The sequence below is a fragment of the Styela clava genome, chromosome 7 (genome assembly GCF_964204865.1).
Source record: "Styela clava chromosome 7, kaStyClav1.hap1.2, whole genome shotgun sequence".
Classification (NCBI taxonomy): Eukaryota; Metazoa; Chordata; class Ascidiacea; order Stolidobranchia; family Styelidae; genus Styela; species Styela clava.
The window spans coordinates 13,951,550-13,971,549 of NC_135256.1; the positions used below are offsets into that span (position 1 = coordinate 13,951,550).

Below are 20,000 nucleotides of genomic sequence, written 5' to 3' on the forward strand. Positions count from 1 at the left end.
CGGGGAAAGGTCCATAAGTTAAGTGAATACTACACCCAGTGTATAAATTGAAATAAAAAAACATATGGCACTTTTATTTAAGAAATGTCGATATAAAATTTCCATCCGGATAGGGAAGTTACGAAGCGAAGTTCCTGTCTTTCTTTCTAGTTGCCATATGCATGCATTTTATTGTATCGGTCTTCTCAAAATCTATAGAAGATGCTGGCAGAATGACTGGCTACATAAGTCACGGACCTTGTTTAATGTCCTTATTTACGATGTACTCGGTATGTTAGTCGTTGGCTGTACTACAAAAAAGCGAATATGATCCCTTTTTGACTACAACCAAATTGTGACACATGTCTGTAACTGCCAGGGGAAAAAGTTTCATGCGTCTAGGACCTAGGTTTAAGATGAAAAATGAAAGTAATGCCGTATCCTTTGTGATTTCTTCCATCTTTGAGTACTCGAAATTTAAAGTTATTTGATGAAAAAGTTTATCAGTTTATTTAACCGATCTCCCGGGATTTGGCACCGGGGTCAAATGGCTAAATTGGCATAAGAAGTGCAAAGCCGCAAGCTGATTGGATTTTTCCATATTCTCTGTCTAATTTTTGTATTGTATTTTTCATGCTAACAAAAAAAAAAAAACTGATTACCTGTAAATTAAAATTATATTCAACTAACTGCTGAGTGGATTACATGTGGATTAACTCAACTTTTTTGGACATATATTGGAATATATTGAATTAATGACATCATGGTAATGTAATGGAATGAATTTTGTCTTTATTTTGATTTTTACTATTCATATGTATTGGGGGGAATGGAATTAAATTAAAAAACGATGAACAAAAACATGGAAACAAAAAACTATCTAGCCTAGTTATATATTTATAATAAAATGATTTGATACCAAAATATCAATACGAAAATTCCGTTTGGCATTGAAATTTATTTGGCACAAAAAAAAAAGGTATTGGACTTTTTATTGTTGTTTCGATTCATGCATACGTCATACTCATACATATTAGATAAGATAAGATTTACATATTTGTCTGTATATGGGACCATATTATATGTATTCGATTTATTTCTATTTAAAACTTTTCAAAGGGGGTGCATGCCGCACGCTTGTGTTTTAGGCCAGTATGGTCTTGTGCTAAATCCCGTCTTCAGTAATGATAATCTATCTACGCTTTTGTTGCTTTTTTACGAGACAAATAAACATACATACATACATTTATCACGGGGTATAGACTACAAAACATTGGAATTGACCATCGACTGCAAAAAATGATTGTGAAGTGCTAGGGTGCAGGAGTTGCCAAGAGTTTGGTGAATGTGGAAAAATATCAAAACTGCAAACGTCAATACTAAAAGTATGTAACTTTTATGTATCGTAACTTGTTGATACAAACAATGATACCGGTACCCCAACTAGTCTGCTCGTCCAGCCAACTAAGGTTTCATTGAATAGCGATTTTACAGTGAGTATAAGGATAAGATAAGGATAAAAGTTCTTTAACCCCGTGATCGCAAGTACTTTAACCCCTTGATTGCAGCGTGAGTGTGGGCTAGCTGGGGTTACTCTGATGGATAGTGGGGCATTAGTTTTTGAATGGTCTGAAAATGCATGGCCAGTTTTAGTGATATAATCTACTGACCTTTGTGCCCACCCACTAAGGGCCCACAGAATTTCCGTACCCAAGGTGAAGAGACGTTATTATGAGTTGGATTTTCAGTCCCTTGAAGATTAGTCTATTCAGAAATATTAACCGAATAATACACAAATAAATGCTGACATGTGGAATTTTTGGGCATAGTATGGCCAGTATATATATATCTACTGTCTAATTGCAGAATTGTGATGAATAACTTATGCCCAAATGTCCCATAAATTCTGAAATTTACATGTAGCCTACAGATGTATTTGTATATCTATTTATTATTTTGTTTAAACAACTCCCAAGGCTGCAATGGGAATCAAACTCCTAACTCGAACTGTCTTATGCCACCTCATGACCCGAAAGTTTAGTTTTAGCACATCCAACCTAACTCAAAGTCGGCTGCATGACAATTATAGATCGAATATTATTTTCAACAGAGAATTTCAGCCGTTGGTTAATATAGCTGTGAAAATCTCATAAAGTTAGTAGAGTGGTTACTAATGCTCTGTCTCTGAACTGTCTTCACCTGCATATAAAATATGAAATTATCTGACTTAATTCAATTCCTCTTTTGTCCAGCAGTTCAACTCTATCTATTTTGCCTAATTTGAGAAATGGATGATATCAAGGCTGTGATTGCAAATGTCACTGATGTTATCAGATTGAAACATGAAGTTTCAAGTGGTGATGTACATACCCTGGAAGGAATGTATCAAACTGTTATCAATTTGTTGAAAGAGAGCGAAATACAGTTTGACAGTGTAGAACTTTCTGAATCTCAGGCAAAAATATCAGTATATTTTGTGCTACAAAAGTTTATACAGTGTATACAAATTCTGCTTTTAAAACTTGGTAAGGAACTTGAGAATATTGGTAATCTTTCTGAAGGACCATATTTATCAGTCGCAGATGTGGATCATGTGTCTTGCCTATTGCAATTTGTGTTCAAATTTGGCATTGTATCTCATCTTGAACCAAGTATACAAGGAATTATGATTTCAAAAATTTCACATTTCTATACTGAATTTACCCCAAGACAAAAATATGGAATGCTTCTTGAGAATTCCTTATTTATCCATGTTATTTGCAAAGCCATTGAAATCAGAAACATAGTCACCAAGAATTTATTACCTGAGATTATTGCATCTTATATGCAATTATGTTTTTCTCCAAATTCCGCCAGATTAATAGACATGAAAGATCGAAAAAGATGTTTACAAGTTCTTAATGAAATAATAGAATCATGGATTTCAAAAAGCCGTCTTATACAAGAGATTTTTGTACTACAAGGAAACCCAGAAACAAGACTTTCGCCAAAATGGTTGCGAGAGAAATGTGGATCAATATTATCAAGAACATTGCTGGAAAAAGAGGGCATGAAAGCTATTATTTCTGCAGTTGTCGAAAACTCGCGCGATTCTGATTTCAAAACTGCTGGATGGGAGCATATAGTTGCACTTTCTTCAATTATTTCTACCCTTCCTTCGAAGGGTATTCCTGCTAAAAAATATTGTATTTCGATTGGCCATCAAGCGATTGAGTTGATTTCTGATTCGCGAAAAGACAATTCTGAAGCTATGCATGTTGTCAGAAAAGTAGCTGTTACTACTCTGCATGCTCTTTACGAAAAATATCATTCAGAATCGGATATATTGGAAAGTATCATATGTAAACCTTTGTCGGAATGCTGTTTTACAATCGGAAAAGAAAAAATGTTCCATGAAAATGTTTCTTCTGAAGAAATAAATGACTGCATTGAAAACTTACATGATATTTGTATTTCCATCGGAATTGTTCCTGATGTAGCACTTTCTGCACTCATCAAACCCTATTTGAAAATATTCTTTCAGTTGATTTGTGATACAAATGAAACTTCTTCTCATCTAAACTTATTGACTAAAGAACTTTTATGTAAATCCTTAAAATGTTCAGATGACTTGAAAGCAGAGGAAATGTTTTTTTCAATGTACGGGCAAATTAAAAGCACAGAACTTGGGATTAAAACTCCATTGATTAATCTGAAGTTTGAAGTGGATGCAAATGGAAACGTTTGTCCAATAGCTAACAACAAATTTTTTGAACCTTCAGAAGTCTTACAACATCAAGATATTAAAGTAAATGTATTGCTAGACATTTTATCGAATATGGATAATAGCGGATTTATTGGTGTTGTGTTTATTTCACTTTTAAAAATTATTTGCGATCCATCGAAAAATTTTCCAAATGAAATTAATGAGGACAAAATTATAATGACACCTGAAGATCGAGCTGTTCAAGCTTTGAAAAATAACGAGACTCGATTTATTACTTTCGGTTTATTAACGACAATGTGTGAGACATACAATCCGAACACTTTACTTTCTGATGTTTCTCAAATAATTAGCTTTATCAAAACAATGTTGCAAAGTCTGGATAATAATTCACTCGAAATGTTAGGAACTTGTGCCAGTGTATTGGGAATATGTCTAATGAGCGATATGACCTCTGAAGAAAAGAGTGAACTGTTGTCTGTGGTTCCATTGTTGCAAAAAATATGCGGTAATAATAATTTGGATAAACATACAAGAGATTTGTTGTCGGATCTTACAATTGCAATATCAACGTATGGCGCTGTAAATGAAACTTCAATGGATGCATTCTCAGTATTAATGAAAGAACAAATGAAAAAGTTTGAAAATATGGATTTGAGTAAAGAAACCCAACCAAAATGTAATGAAGAAACTACATTGCCATCGCAAGCAGCACCATTGCTTGTTGATACAGATCGGGATACTGTTTTGAATTCTTCTGGCAGGGATCAGTCTTCAAGTAGTGAAGATACCATTAAGAATAGTAGTAAAGAGACTCATTCCACTTCAGTGACTGATTCTATCGCTAATGAAGAAGATTTCAATCTATCATTTTCTCAATCATTAGATGAAGTATTTGACCCCAGTCCTGCCATAAAAGGAGGTTCAATTCGTTATTTGACTAAATGCATTGAAAGAAAACTGCCAATTGCTTTTAAAAAATTGGACAAACTGGTTGAAATTTTTGTAGAATGCTTGGACAACCAGGATTCATTTGTTTATTTATCTGCTGTACAAGCTTTAGCAGTAATCGGGTCTTTGTCTGTAAGCAATATTGCTTCAGAGTCTCTCCTAAAAAAGTTAATCAATATATTTATGAGAGATTCTGAAACCAAAACCCAAAAAAATAATTCAAATAATACCATTGATGCAAAAATGAAAGTGGGTGAAATTATAATGAGAATAATTCGGCATATGGGTGATATGGGACCGTATCACGCTTCTATACTATTACCAGAGTTTCTGAAAGGTTCTAGACATGTTAATCCTGACATGAGAGCAAGTTGTTTATCAAATTTTTCTGAACTTGCACCTATGGCACCATATTATTTATCTCAAATACAACAAGAAATAAATGAGTGTCTCAGCAGTACTGCAAAATCGGATCCTGATCCTATGGTTCGTAGAGCAGCTGTGCATGCTATTCGTAATCTTATAACTAAACTTGGTAGCAATTTTATACAGATATTTTCTAATGTTACAAAACAAATGTATCGAACATTGAAGTTTTTATATGAAAGAGATGAGGATACTGCGGTACAACTACATGCTCAGCTTGCTTTGGAAGAACTAGATAACATAATGCGTGAAACCATTTTTAAGAAGCAAACTTTATCAAAGAAAATTACAGTGTTGCCAATATAACATAAAATTTTTGTTTGTATCGTTATACTTAGCCTATCAGGACTCGGATTCTGGGAAACCGTACACCTGATTCCAAACTCTTATTCATTTAAATATTGGCTCTTGACACCTACTTAACAAAAATGTTACCTGAAGACTCCAGTTTCGAACTCTGATGAAACTAAATTTTGGTACGAAAATTTGGGTTTTGGCAAGACTTATGAATTACGTGTTTACAATGCGGATTTATGCTTTATGAATTTCTGTCTAAAATTTCGATTTTGTTTATCACTATTTTGATTCTGGAAGGTCAACTTCAAAACCAAAAAATTTGATATTTCGACCTTGTCTGCGGTTCCGAGAAGTTTTAACACTGATCCAATTCCAATGCCAAAAACATCCAACTCCAAATCTACATTGCTGCATTGTTCTGCAAATAAGACAAATATCTTAGTCTGCATAAGTATTTTTTACTGATCAGCCATGTTCTTACATGAAAATGATTTTTAATGTGCAATTATTTGTTTATTTTTTACAATTTTTGTAAATGTCCTGATCCTGATGCCTTTGATGATAGATGACACGTTTCCTTAACTTTCCATTTCTTACATTTTATGTTTCCACCTATTTGTAGAATACTGATATAGCCAACATACATGGATAATTCAACTAATGTGAAAGCTGAGACGTCACAAAAGAAATCTTCTCGGCAGTCGTTCGTCCCAAGTGAACTAGCTCGATCTGCCAACCTTGCAAAAATCCAACAACGTAAGGCACAAGTTCGAGGTTATCCACGGGTTAAGAAACTTGAGAAAATTGGTGTTTACTCATCATGTAAGGTTAGTATACATCAGTGCTGATCAATTTTTTTTTAAATGATGTTCATTCAACCTTTCCTTTTAAAGTCTGGTACATCCCATCCATCTTACTATAGGTTGGTAAAAATTATAAGAATTATGTGTGAGAGACTGAGAGGATCACTTGACTACTCATTGTCATAGGTAGCCCCCGGCATGGACTGGTAACCAGACAAGAGGCCGTGGCTTGCAATTTGATTCAGTTGTTGGCTTTCCTACCCTCAGTATAAATATGAAATTTCTATACTGAAACTCTCATTATGGAGAATATAATAGGCTACATGTATACTTTTTATACAGACACAGTTAGTTCGGATTCCATCAGACAATTGTACCAACGCCTATGCTGTGGCATAATACAAAAAGTCTTCCCATCTTTGTGACCACATTCTCTCAAGACCCAACGATAAAAAAATTGGTTCATGCCTCTTTGTGTTTTTTCACATGGGATAGGTTCAAAAATGACTAAGGTTCATTGTGATAAACTACAGCTTTGAAAATCCGATTCTCGGGTTATATTGTGCCATTGCCTAGCGATCCTCATCATATGTCAAATTATTTTAATTGCTTCATTTATTTTGTTCTGACTTTTCAGGATGAAGGATGTAAATGCAACGGTTGGAAAAATCCTTACAATCAATTAGCAACAGCTCAACCTGATGCATCTTCATCACAACAGGTAAGGTGGTAGGTTGGTTTCAAAATTATTAGCATAATCCCTTATTTCTGTTGGGCAATTATTTTCAACTAGACCAAATCTTCCAACTTTTCACAAAATATTGGTGGACTATTGATAATATATTACATTGGAATGGATTTTCATATTGATTCTATGGTGTGATAATTAAAGAAATAAGATTGATGAAAAGGATACTTATTCTGGATGAAGATCGGAATGGCGGGTGATTACTACTCAATCTGCAATTTGCAACCTCCAAGTTTTTGCAGTGTTTGTGAAAAATACTTGTTTTTGATGCCATTACTGATTTGTTTATTCGTTTTTCAGGTTCAAAGCACAGTGACGTTAGAAAGCAAATGCAGGAGTTGTACACATGCTCTGCAGAATCATGTTTCCCATTTGGAAATGAGTGGTATGCATCATTCTTAACAGTTTATGTCATGTGTTTATTTTGTTATGCATTTAGGGATCAAAATCATGATATGTAGGCCTACGGATAATTTACTTCTCTTCCGTCGAAAATTTTAGTTTTGTGAACTTTGAATTGATTTTAAACATTATCTCGTTGGTTAGGTGTAGAAATAAATTATAAGCTTTTAAATATCTCTGCTATCTTCAAATTTTCATTTTTGATTTAATTAAATGATAGATTTTGCTCATTAAATGATTACAATATGATAGAATTTAGTATAGTCCTACTCATATTTATGTCCACATTGATTCATTGAAGAAGATTGCAACTAGGCAATACAATATTCAATGAAATTTTTGTTTTAATACTTTTTCAGGAGAAGATGAAATCAACAGATTATTAGGAATGGTTGTTGATGTTGAAAATCTTTTTCAATGTGTTCAGAAGGAAGAAGATGGTGATTCCAAACAAGTTTATTTCTATTTATTCAGAGTGAGAATCGCAATGTTTTTCTACTGATTATTCTGTACAACCACCAAGTGGCGGCATATTATATATATCAATATTTAAGGAGAGATATTTTTGGAAGGATCTATGTGGTTGAATGTCGCCTAAGCCCTAATACACTCTAATGCAGTGGTTCCCAAACTTTTTGGAGTTGGGATGGGACCCACTATTTATTACCACAGCTTATGGCGACCCACTTAACTCTAATTCAGTTTTTTTTTGTTTTTTTATGATGTAACACAAACACAGCAATGGCTAATCACCGCAAAACTACTGTGTTTCCTCAAAAATAAGACCTGGCCTGAAAATAAGATAATAATTTAAATTTTCAAAATGATTTTATTTAAACCCTACCCTTAAAATAATTTTTAATTTGTGGGGAGAAGAAAGGTTCATTGGCCTGAGGTAAGGTGAAAATCACACCACTATTCAAGATTGTGTAATATCACAATTATGATATTTGTCACTTGATTTTTGTATAGCAAATACAAATAAAAACAATGGATGTCGGTTTTTATATAATGTTTAGTAAAACATCTTGTGATTTTCTACAATATAATTTTTTTTTCAATAAATGAACACAAAAGACCCTTTCCCCAAAAAAACCGTAGTGTTATCCTTCAAAAGAAAATAAATCTAAATTCTGTCTAAATTTCGGGGAAACACGGTAAGAAGTGCTGTGCAGTGTACAAAACTGCTATGCAAAAAAAAAGCCACATGGTCATTCTTTGTGTAGCAAATTTTTGTTCTTTTGAGAAGATCGTAAAAAAGAAACTTTCACAGATTAGAATTTAAATTCAATTTAATTTCTTTTGCTTTTTTAAAGATTTGCGTATTCGAGTCGCCACCGATCCTAATAACCAGCATAATTAACCAATGCTTTCTACATCTTTTCACGACCCACTAAGATTCCGTTTGTGACCCACCAGTGGGTCGCAACCCATAGTTTGGGAATCGCTGCTCTAATGGGTGTGAGATTTGAACACAAGTTGGCGACGGCCATACCGATTTTAAGTTTACCGCTTTAACTGCTAGTCATCGGTCATCACATGCTAATTAAGTAATTATTTAACTGTTGGATACTCAGCTTATTATTTTTGATTATTTTGTTTCAGTTGTTAAGAAAATGCATCATTCAGTCAAGTAAACCAGTGATAGAGGGACCTCTTGGTTCACCACCATTCAACCAACCCAGTATATTCAAAGGAATCACAAATTTTATAATTTATAAATTTGGACATTTACCTCAAAAAGTAAGTTGCAAATATATCTGCTTTTAATTATTCTTTTTATATTACCGCCTTAGAATTAGAATTCTCAAAAATTTAAGCTTTATGTTAAATGAAATTTGATGAAAAAAGCATTTAAGCATCTGACATAGGTTGGCCTGAATTGAATAATTCATTCGTAAATAATATTTATGAATATGGATATTTGACTCAAAGCTTGTAGTCTGGTCAAATTTTCCACAACTTCATATCCATGCTAGAAACAATGAATTCATTACTTATCGATTTCAATTGGTAAGTATGTTGATAGGTATTTGTCTGCCTGTTTGTTTGTCTGTCTGTTAGATGCACGCGATATCTCATGAAAGCGAGATTGAATCTGCTCCAGATTTTGCATGTGCTTTCATCATATGTCGTACCAGATGAATTATGTCGTATAATTAGCGAGTTATTAATTAATTAGTAATGGGACACAAGGTGTCACTATAGAGTAAGAGCGCTGTTTTGGGGGATCTCCTAACTTTCGATCGATAAGTCTTCGGTCTCTGACCGATATCCTCGTTTACTATTTAGTCAGTTTTGATTAAAATATTATTTCTTGTAAAGGAATTTCAAATAATGCACGACTTGGCTAGAACATTCTTGGCATGTCTCAATCAAGAAACATTGGAAACTCCATCTGCAAGAAAGTCTCGGACACCAGATGATGACGAGAAAGATTATAAAATGAATTACACCAGGTTGGATCACTTTTATGGATGCTTTCCAAGCCTGTTGCTATATTATTGAAAATATTAAAATATTTCTGATTCGGCCATGATTTGAACCATTTTCTTCATATAAAATCTCTTTCGAATTACTAGTTAGTGTTTACATGGAACGGAAGTCACACTCCCGACTTTTGCATAGGATAGGATTTACATATTTACAAGGGGAGAAGGAAAGTGGATAAGACGGCTTAATTATATAAGCCATTGTTTTTATCTGTTCATAAAAAATGCTTGTATTATTACAATGATATCAAATATCTAAACAATATCCTATTAGTCAACTACACCAAATACAGTTGCAAACACTGGCTTACGTTCTTACTGTTGTACGATTGATTTTTTATGAATTCAATTGTGAAAACACTGTTAATTTTGTTTCATTTTAAATTCATTTAGATGGCTTTGTTATTGTCGTGTGCCTCGATTTTGTGACAGTTTTGCTTGTCATGAAACAACAGAAGTGTTCGGCAGAATTCTGCTACGTTCAGTGTTCCCCACAATTCGAAGAAATGTTTTGGAAAGTTTTCGATCTGATAAACATCACATGCTTGCTGACAAGAGGACGCTTGTATTGTCATATTTTCCAAAGTATGCTGTGGTGTTGTTTGATATTGTTTAAACTTAATATTGTGCGGCTTTATCAGGATAATAGTAATAGAGAAAGGTATATACTGTAGGTTGCATAATCAAGTTAAACAAAACCCTAATCTCGTCTTCTTTTCATAATTTTAAGTCTTTAATAAACTGTGGAGTTTTTCTGTTCTTCAATATTAATCAAAAGGGATAATAATTTGGGCTTCCATTTATTCCATTTGATACCAAGTTAGCACCTTATTTTTTATTAATATTCTCAATGAACTACTGTTAGTTTAATTGATAAATTGCTCTTAGAAGTAGTTTATAAAGGAATGTCTCATTCTTCGTAAACCTACATAAATCATTCAGTTGTCATTGTTTCGATTCAATATTTATGTCAGACTTGTTCAGCAGGATACTTCGTAAACATTTTGCATTTTCCTCGCTAACCGCGTCCGTTGAAAAGTTAAAAATTCAGAATTCAGATATCGTAACTCAAATACGTAGAAAATTCAAAAGCATTCCTGGTATGTTCTAATGTTTTGTTTTTCAGATTTCTTTCCATGTTAGAAGAAGAACTTTATGCAACTGATTCTCCTATATGGGATGTTGATTTTTCACAGATGCCTGCACACATGCCACTACCCTCACCTAGATCTAATGATTCAAGTATGTCTGTTAATAACAATCTACATCTATCTATGCATTTGAAAATGTTTTGAAATTGTCCCAATACCTGATAATTTATTAGTAGGTTACATGATTCAAATATATGGTATTTGCTAATTTCTAAACAAGGGCTCTGGAGTCTGGCTACATTTATTTCCGACACCCAGACTTTTAAATATCAACATCGGACTTTGGGTTGATAAAAATTTTGAGCGAAGGTGAAAGTAATTTTGTTTTTGTCAATTTTTGTCAAGTTCAACTCTGACATAAGCGATTGATTATCTTTTATTAAAAATGCGAAAACAGCTTAATGCTCTTCAATTTCTGTCTGTAGTTTTGACTTTTATTATCACCATTAAAAGTAATTCCAACTTCAGGCTCATATTTCAAGACTTGAATTTTTCAACTCCCAACTTGGGGAGATTTTGGAAAATGTGCTTTAAATATCAGTAAAAACATGCCATTACTCCACATCCCAGTTCTGAAATAAAGTTTTTATTACTTCTCGAACAGTTCATCTATTTTCAACTTTCTCATTACATTGGCAGGTGATCCATTCATTACAAGTCCAGGAACACCAGGTAGTTTGTTTGCATTGACATCACCTGCAGGTGGTGTATTGGATCCCAGGTTCTTAACAGGTCAGTTATTATTAATATACAGATACATTGATATAATCAGTCTCAATAAGCAGTAATCAAACTGTAGTAGTTTATGTTGCATTTGTTAGCTTCGGATTGAGTTGTCTTGGTAAACTGGTTGAAATTACGGTAATAATTTCCTGTTTGCCAATTTTACAGCTTTCAGCAACATAACGATTTCCCTCAAGGTTTAGATCAGTGGTTCGCAATTGGCAATCCACATGTAAATTTTAGGAGGTCCATGAGCTTCGCAAGAATTTATAAAAACTAGGTAGCTAGGCTAGAATGAAACACAAGATGCAATTCATGTGCAAAGTCGTGTTGATCAACTTCAAAACAACATTTAACACTTTTGTATAACAATGCATTATTAAATTTCAGGCGAACCACCCAAGCAAGGGTCTGTTTCACTGAATAGGTTGGGAACCACTGACTTGGGGATTACAATTTTTAGTATAATGTTGTCATCATGAAATAATTTTTTCAAATCTTGCAAAATTAAAGGCATCCTTTACATTCAGCTCAGCGTTCATCTTTCTTGTCTGAAGAAATGTCAAGAGGAGAAAAAAGAAAATCATCAGACTTGGTTCAACAGTTCACACCTCCAACAGCAGATGAAGACGGAGCCAAACGACAACGATCAGCTTTGACAGAATTTCCATTAGAAGTTATCAATGAAGTGGTATCAACTGTTACAGATCCAGAACAAATGCTTGGACCAGAGGTTTGTTTTATTTTGTTGTGATTATTCATCCTTAAGATTTTAAAATCAAGTTCAAGTCATTTGTTACTAGCCATTCAGGTAAATGACCACAAAATGAAAACAACAGAAGTAAAAAAATATATTCAGGCATTTGATGGGAATGAATAAGATACTTTGGCTTGAATGGACAGTTCAGTCTACACGTCATCAACTATTATATTAGGCTGCATGCCTGAAAAATGCCTGCTCCTAAGTTTTGTATAGTCCCTGAGTAACATGGGCTCGGCGGTGAGGAGCATTGTGCTAAGCTTTAAGAATACGCTCGCCACTGCACTTCTGATTACCGTGCGTGGGTTTGCAGGTTCGAATCTCATGTGTTTATAGTTATGTGCAAGAGGATTGCTGGACTCCTCGGCGCCGTGGGGTGGTTCACATAACCACTGGTTGATTACGGCTTTCCCCACCATCAATTCCATGCTTCTGAAAACAAATAACCGCCTAACTAATCACATACCCGATATCGACAGGTAACCGGTCGAGAGGCTGTGGTTCACTATATGATTATGCTGTCTTATCTACTTTCTTCTCCTTCGTGATAAATATGTAAATACTATCCTATCGTATCATGTAACAGTAGAAGGAATTTTCTTTTAAACTACTCTATTTTTTTAGCCAAACCTACTGTCACCTCAAGCAGCCAGAGATGAGGCAGCACGACAAGAAGAACGAAGAGGAATCATTGAATTTCATGTCATTGCTAATAACTTGGACACCAGTAATCCATCTTCAAGACAAACTTTAATTTGGTTGGTCGAACTACAAAATGTATTTTCACACCAACTTCCTAGAATGCCGAGAGAATATATCACAAGACTCGTCTTCGATCCAAAACATAGAACACTCGCTTTGGTGAAAGAAGGCAGAGTGATTGGTGGGGTTTGTTTTAGGATGTTTCCGACACAAAAGTTTACAGAAATCGTGTTTTGTGCTGTCACATCTAATGAACAAGTAAAAGGCTATGGAACTCACCTTATGAATCATTTGAAAGAATATCATATAAAACAGGTGAGTGTAAAATTGTGTTACTGCTTTTCTAATATTTGGTTAATCAGGTATTAGTGTCTAGAATAAGTTGATTTATGAAAAAGGTAATTCATTTGAATGTTAATCAATGGGGCCATTGAAGATTTACCTTATGATCAGTCTTGACTTTTGACGAAAATTCACTTTTCATTCGAAATATCACTTAGTCATAGTTTTTACTTTCAACAAGGCCCTGTGCAAAGCCCACTAATGATATGTAAGGATCTACTATATTATTTGGAAGGACTAGAATATTCCTGGTTCTGAGTTCGCCTACACTCTGGGTGTAGTGGTGCACAAGGAATTTGAATCCAAGATATGTACCCTGTGAAGTGATGTCAACACAGTTAAGCAAATGCTTTATTAACTGACAGGCCATCACACCAACACAATAAGTTAAATTGGAAAGTTTCCGAGAATACGACAATCATCCATAAAATTGACAATTAAATATTATCATGCGATTTTATAATTTATCCAAACATAAGAATTCCAGAGATTTAAACCCTTTTTATATTTATATTTTTCAACTCTTCAGGGTGTTTATCACTTTCTAACATATGCTGATGAGTACGCAATCGGATATTTCAAGAAGCAAGGTTTTTCTAAAGAAATTGAAATTGAACGGGCTGCTTATGTTGGTTATATAAAGGAATATGAAGGAGCAACGCTCATGGGTTGTAAATTGAATCCAAGAATTCCATACACTGAGTTTAGCAACATCATTAGAAAACAGAAAGAGGTTGCTATTATATTTTACTTCTCATTTTGGTTTTCATATTTCATTTTTAACTGATTATTTTTATTTACTGACTTACCATTTGGCCTAAATTCATGTAGTGCAGTGATTGCCCCCTCTAAGCACTTTATCATAATCATAGTCGCCATTCCAGCGATACGAAAAACATGAAGTTATCATATTTACTATCAAACAAGCAAGTACTTGAGTGTTTTTTCAATGAGGTGGGGGATCTTGGTGATCTTCAACGAGTATTCTTAATATTTTGAGACATTTTAAGTCGGGTACAATTCATAAGCAAAACGAGTTTTACAATAATTTTGACTTTTCAAGAATGCACCATCACACCTATGACCTCTATTTCAGGGGGCGATATTGCCCACTTTGAGAATTAACGGTCCAATGGACTTTATGTTATTTTGGTGACTTTGGCTTAAAGTTTCAAACAATAAAATGTATAAAACTTGAGTTTTGTTCTACAGATTGTTCGAAAACTTATTGAAAGGAAGCAACAACAGTTTTCTAAAGTTTATCCTGGGTTGACTTGTTTCAAAGATGGTGTTCGACAGATTCCAATTGAAAATATACCAGGAATTCGTAAGTTTCGATATTTATATACAATGTCGGTTGTGAACTCATTTTTTAAGATGTTGTTGACTGGTACTTCTTGCACGAGTAGAGAAAACTACATAAACAACTAACTTCAGTTATCCCCAAACTAACATGTAAATTTTAGTTGCTTTCGCTTGAGAGCTTTCATAGTTTCTTGTTTATCCCCATGGTTGGCACTTAAGGTTAACGATAATGGCATCCCTCCCATTGCTTTTCGTGGTGTTTGCTTGTTCAGATACTGTGGAGATTAGCTATATATTTGATCATTTGTGTACCCTTCTTCAAGACCATGTACCTGCAACTGGCTTACTTGTGATATATGTCCCTTCTTTGAGACTATATAATTATGAAAACCATTTTGTATCATGTTTCAGGTGAAACTGGATGGAAACCAGCTAAAGAAAATGGAAAGAAAGAAATGAAGGAATCGGCGGAAAGTTTGTACAGTGTTTTGAAAGCAATTATACAAAGCATGAGGGTGAGCTCAATATTATGTTTCTGATATAAACTATGGATGCTGAAACATTTTTGAGGTTATTCTACTAATTACTAGTAGCGTAAGATCAAGTTTTTTCATGATATTGAAGTTCAAGAATGTTGCAAGACGTTATTGAATATGATTATTATTCTTATTTTGAGGTATGGTTATTGGTATTTACCTCAAGTGGTTAAATTCATTGTTATTTATTAAAAAAAGAAATTATTGTACAGGTCACTGAGCTGGTTGAGACTTAGATGTATCCCTATATTCACCTCTTTTAGCTTAGGAATAGGTAATTTGTGGGTTTAGGGCAAGTTTTTTATACCCTAGGTGTTGGTGATGGCTAATAATTCCTTGTCGAGTAACGTCCCTAATAATTGATTGTGCTATCTGTCTAGTGCTAACGTGTCGCAGTTGCGTCACTCGCTAGTATGTTCTGTTGCTGTAAGCATCTTATGTTGTGTGTTATGCTGGTGTAATAAAGAAGTGTAAGCGTATTCAGTTGAACCCTTATTCTATAATAGCTTGGGTGTAGAACTTAACATATAACCAAGACATTATTAACACTAGGCCTAGTAGTTGAGCAACATAGCAACTTCTTGTTAAGTTAGTGCATATTTTGACTTCGCATATCTCATGATTTTACTTCAAAATATTGACGAATGAAATCATTTGTAAATGACATTGTTGGAAGTATGTTAGATTTGGAACTTTTTTATAGTTTTAATCCTCAAAATTCCAGATATTGTTATAATTTTTTTTTTATTATATATTTTTTTTAATTTTTTTATCATAGAGTCACAGCAGTTCATGGCCTTTTCTTGAACCAGTGAAGAAATCTGATGTACCAACGTATTATGATGTCATCAAGTCACCTATGGGTATGTTATACATTTATTGGTTTTTAAATTTTAGGTACAGGTATATTTATTTATACTTCTAAAATGGTCAAGAAAGAGATTATGTGTGGGCACAGTTATTTATTATCTCTGAGGTTCGCCGGCCTAGTTGCATGCAATATTTAAACACATGTGGGGAATATCATTTTTGTAATAAGCTTGCAAGTCGAAACGCTAGAGTCGCCTCTGATCTATCTACAATGAATACAAAGCCATGTATTATTGTTAGGTCTAGGGAACTGGTTTAAAATCACATTCACCATTCTTCATCATCGTCCTCAGAGTCATTGGTGTTTTTGTAGTATCATCATCAAATTTTAAAATTGAACATCGAACTTTAATTTTACAAATTTACCTCGAAACTCAATTAACTCAATGTTTTAATTTAATTTATATTCGATCATTAATATGATTTAATCATTTGAAATCAGTATTTAATAAAATTAATAAGATGACTGAAGTTTTCTAGCTTTGGTTCAAGCTCCAATAAAACGTCACACCTCTACAGCCCTGGTTAGTTAGTGATTGTTCATCTGATTTAACTTAAAACCAGACAATTTTATTTATTTTTCATTGTTTTACCTTATACTAACTCGATTACGGGGTTGGCATGTGCGTTGTTGTCACTGTAATAAAAATAAGATACTTTGAAACACTATTGATTTCACCGCCACCTGTTTCTCTACACCGATGATTTAGCGTTGACCAATTTTTAATAGTCAATTATCCCATTTTTATTGCAATAAAATTCTCGCTATTGTTTCCGTTAAGTATACTGTTATTTAATTGTTAGGTAAACCTATTTCGTCGGAACGGTGCCTGTGAATTTACTAGTCCTAAACGCATCATAGCATGAAAATTTAAAAATTTTATGCTCTAATCGCGTGTGGCTTATCAAACTGGGAAAATGTCATATTTGGTTTAAAATGTTTGAAGTACCGCTGGTACCTACCTCGTTATTTCAGTAATATTTTTTACGATATACAAATATATTTGACAATAAAGTTCTGTGAATCACCTAGCGGTCTCGGCTAGACGGAACGTCTGTTCGATCATCCCGTTGTCTGTTTGTTTATCTGAAATAAAAATGAGGGTTTTAGTTGTTCTCTATTAATTTTGATAATTTTTATTTCATAGGCGTTATTTCAACTGTATATCATGAACTATGGACTCGTGCGCCCCCTTCAAAAATTACTACATAGGTCATATACTGTTTTGCTTCACAACTTAATCGTCAGCTCTTCTCTGAGTCAAATGCGCGTTTATTATAGTTGTTGGTAACTTAGTTATATAGTATCTGCGTGATGCTATCTGTTTATGTATATATATACTGATATGGTTTATTTATTCTGCGTCTCGATCGATAATATTTTTAAACGTAATAAGAAGTCAAAATCCCGAAACATATATGATAGATTGATTTTGCTTCATCCATCAGATTTACCATGAATCTCACTTAATATGCTCAACCAAGATGATACACATCAATGAACATTACACCAAAGGAAATTGGTATTGGCTATACATTCAAGAATATTCTGTATTGAAACTGTATGAAAGCTTGTAACCCGGCGAACAGTGTTAAATGTATTATAAATTTGAACACCCTTAATAATAATCATTGCGAGTTGTCCACAACCTAGTTGTAATATTGCACATAATTTGATAAGCGTTCATGCGTGTGTGATCGAATTCTCATTGCGTCAAAAATGTTTAAATCTTCAACCTATCCTTGGTAATGATTCCTAACGACTGTTTGCCGGCGTTGATATTAAAATACCATACAAAATTTCCGGCTCTTGGGTAATTTTAATTTTCGACTCTTCAACAAAATCGTGTCTGGATCAGCCTTAAACAGCGCATCAAGGCAAGTACTGGTACATGATCTGTATATATGACCAAGAAAGGAATTCGCAAAAGTCGTATTATGAATTCCAATTAAAAATTGTGGTCTGCCTTGTTTTGCAATGTCATCATCGTGTTATTTTATTGGTGTTGTCACTTCGATTATTAAATTTTACGATTTTAATCGATTTTTAGAATTAGGTAGGCTGTAACTTCAACGTTCGTGATAAGCGCTTAACGTCTCCGAAAGTTCATTCCCTGCGGTCGTATGCACGCTATGTGTTCATTAGAGCCGTATGATCCGAAATTTGCGAGGTTACTTAGGCAGTGTGGATGTCCGAGTGGCCAAGTATATACGAAACACATGTGGCCCGCTGCTTGATTGTCTGTGACCCGCGTCGCATTCGGAGAGTAATCAAAAAAATCGCATTTGGTGTTGTTTCGCCATAAAAGTAACCAGAAAAATCTTTTGACATATTGTTACATCACTAATGTCACTGAATTGACGCTAGCTGCGTCAACTAGCGAAGTTGAATTATGTGCTTGGCAGTCTAAATTGTTATCTGGCTCTCTATCTTTTTGGTCGGGAATACATGCTAACACTTTTGGCATCGAATGCAGATTCTATTAGCCTAGGTTGGCTATGCCTGATAACTAAATATTAATGTTATGGCCGAACAATATAATCCATGCCGGGTGTTTTTTGCAACCAGCCTAAACAGTATTACAAAAAATGTTGACTATATGGCAAAAAAATTATTAATTACTCTCCTGTACCTCACATTTGGTAATCAATCAATCTGCAGTTATTTGTAGATTATTTTGTAAACATGAGCTTGAAAAAAAACCTGACGAATTCAAACAGATTTTTAACTAAATATGGGTGAGAAAATCCCACAATGCTTGCTTGATATGTGGCCAAGTTGTGTCGGTGACAAAAGAATATAATTAAGAACAGCATTTTAGAATCTTGTGAGCAATGAACATTTTCCAAAGTTAAGATTTTGCTTGCGAAAATCTCATCGATGTCCGAAAGCACTTACATTTGCGGAAGCGCTTTTCCGTTATGAAGAGATTAAAATCTTACACTAAATGTGGATATAGAAAGACTCTTGCAAGTTTTAGCTTGATAAATGACAAATATTGATCAATGTGTTTGTACAATCAAAGTGTTTGTTTTGTATTGCACTGTCTACGTACTCTTGGCACTATTGTGGCCCGCAGACAATTCAAAAATAATTTTGTGGCCGATAAAATTGGACCACACTAATTTATATTGTATTCTACACCTAATCAAAAACACGACCAACTCAACATATTTCATTTTCAGATTTGCGAACTGTAAACGAGCGTTTGAAGTCAAAATACTACACAAACAGAAAACTATTTATCGCCGATATGCAGAAAATTTTCAATAATTGCAGAGAATACAATAATCCGGATACTGAGTATTACAGATGTGCCAACACGATGGAAAAATATTTTTTTAATAAGTGCAAAGAGCATCAATTAGTGGAGAGATGACTGCAATATTATTGTGATTGACTCCCAAATACTGTGCAAAGTTTCGTTTCCAATAGATCCTCGGCTGCATCACACAAAATCTAATATGGGCGTTGACTTAATCATCAGAAATACATTTTTCTAGAAAATTTGAATTAATTTCAACAAAAACTTGGAATTGTGTCAAATTTTGCTTGAAATCTGGCCGTGTGACGCAAAAAAAGAAGAAAGAAAAACCTTGCGCTTGTGAAATGTGTGAATGATCATATGATCGGAAGTACGTTCCTTGATTTTTTTTGTATAATTTCTTAATGTAATAAGATGGAAATTAAAAGCATTAAATGCACAAATAGAATGTTTTGTGTATTTTTGCTGTTTGCCAATACTGAACTATCAGGGGGGGAATAAACAACTCATTTAAATTACAATTATAAATGAAGTGCAGACGCAA

At 34.0% G+C, this 20,000-nt stretch overlaps 2 protein-coding genes across 5 annotated transcripts; both read left to right on the forward strand.

The window, feature by feature from the left end:
• The first annotated feature begins 607 nt into the window (after nucleotides 1–607).
• On the forward strand, nucleotides 608–5,979 carry LOC120328599 (transport and Golgi organization protein 6 homolog). 4 transcript variants are annotated; one of them, XM_078114307.1, is made up of 2 exons: nucleotides 608–745; nucleotides 1,242–5,979. In XM_078114307.1, the coding sequence occupies exon 2, from the start codon at nucleotides 2,267–2,269 to the stop codon at nucleotides 5,363–5,365; it is 3,099 nt and encodes a 1,032-aa protein (XP_077970433.1). In that variant the 5' UTR covers nucleotides 608–745; nucleotides 1,242–2,266; the 3' UTR covers nucleotides 5,366–5,979. The 4 variants fall into 4 exon arrangements, with proteins under 4 accessions (XP_077970433.1, XP_077970436.1, XP_077970435.1 ...); XM_078114310.1 differs by lacking the exon at nucleotides 608–745 and having other exon boundaries at nucleotides 785–1,364; nucleotides 2,232–5,979; XM_078114309.1 differs by lacking the exon at nucleotides 608–745 and having other exon boundaries at nucleotides 785–1,364; nucleotides 2,235–5,979.
• Nucleotides 5,980–5,988: 9 nt separating this feature from the next.
• On the forward strand, nucleotides 5,989–19,904 carry LOC120328601 (histone acetyltransferase KAT2A-like). Its single transcript, XM_039395131.2, has 16 exons — nucleotides 5,989–6,183; nucleotides 6,797–6,880; nucleotides 7,208–7,292; nucleotides 7,669–7,784; nucleotides 8,915–9,052; nucleotides 9,635–9,768; nucleotides 10,195–10,386; nucleotides 10,928–11,043; nucleotides 11,592–11,684; nucleotides 12,206–12,408; nucleotides 13,060–13,452; nucleotides 14,009–14,212; nucleotides 14,692–14,806; nucleotides 15,196–15,299; nucleotides 16,099–16,183; nucleotides 19,377–19,904. Exons 1-16 carry the CDS (start codon nucleotides 6,001–6,003, stop codon nucleotides 19,568–19,570), a joined length of 2,439 nt encoding a protein of 812 aa, XP_039251065.2. The 5' UTR covers nucleotides 5,989–6,000; the 3' UTR covers nucleotides 19,571–19,904.
• The last annotated feature ends 96 nt before the right edge of the window (nucleotides 19,905–20,000 follow it).

What these genes read in the sequence shown, in the direction of transcription:
- LOC120328599 (XM_078114307.1), top strand. Translation starts at nt 2,267, where the DNA reads ATGGATGATATCAAGGCTGTGATTGCAAATGTCACTGATGTTATCAGA.
- LOC120328601 (XM_039395131.2), top strand. Translation starts at nt 6,001, where the DNA reads ATGGATAATTCAACTAATGTGAAAGCTGAGACGTCACAAAAGAAATCT. An exon ending in GTGTTTACTCATCATGTAAG is followed by an intron (nt 6,184 to 6,796) that starts GTTAGTATACAT and finishes CTGACTTTTCAG; the next exon opens with GATGAAGGATGTAAATGCAA. An exon ending in TTGGACATTTACCTCAAAAA is followed by an intron (nt 9,053 to 9,634) that starts GTAAGTTGCAAA and finishes TTTCTTGTAAAG; the next exon opens with GAATTTCAAATAATGCACGA.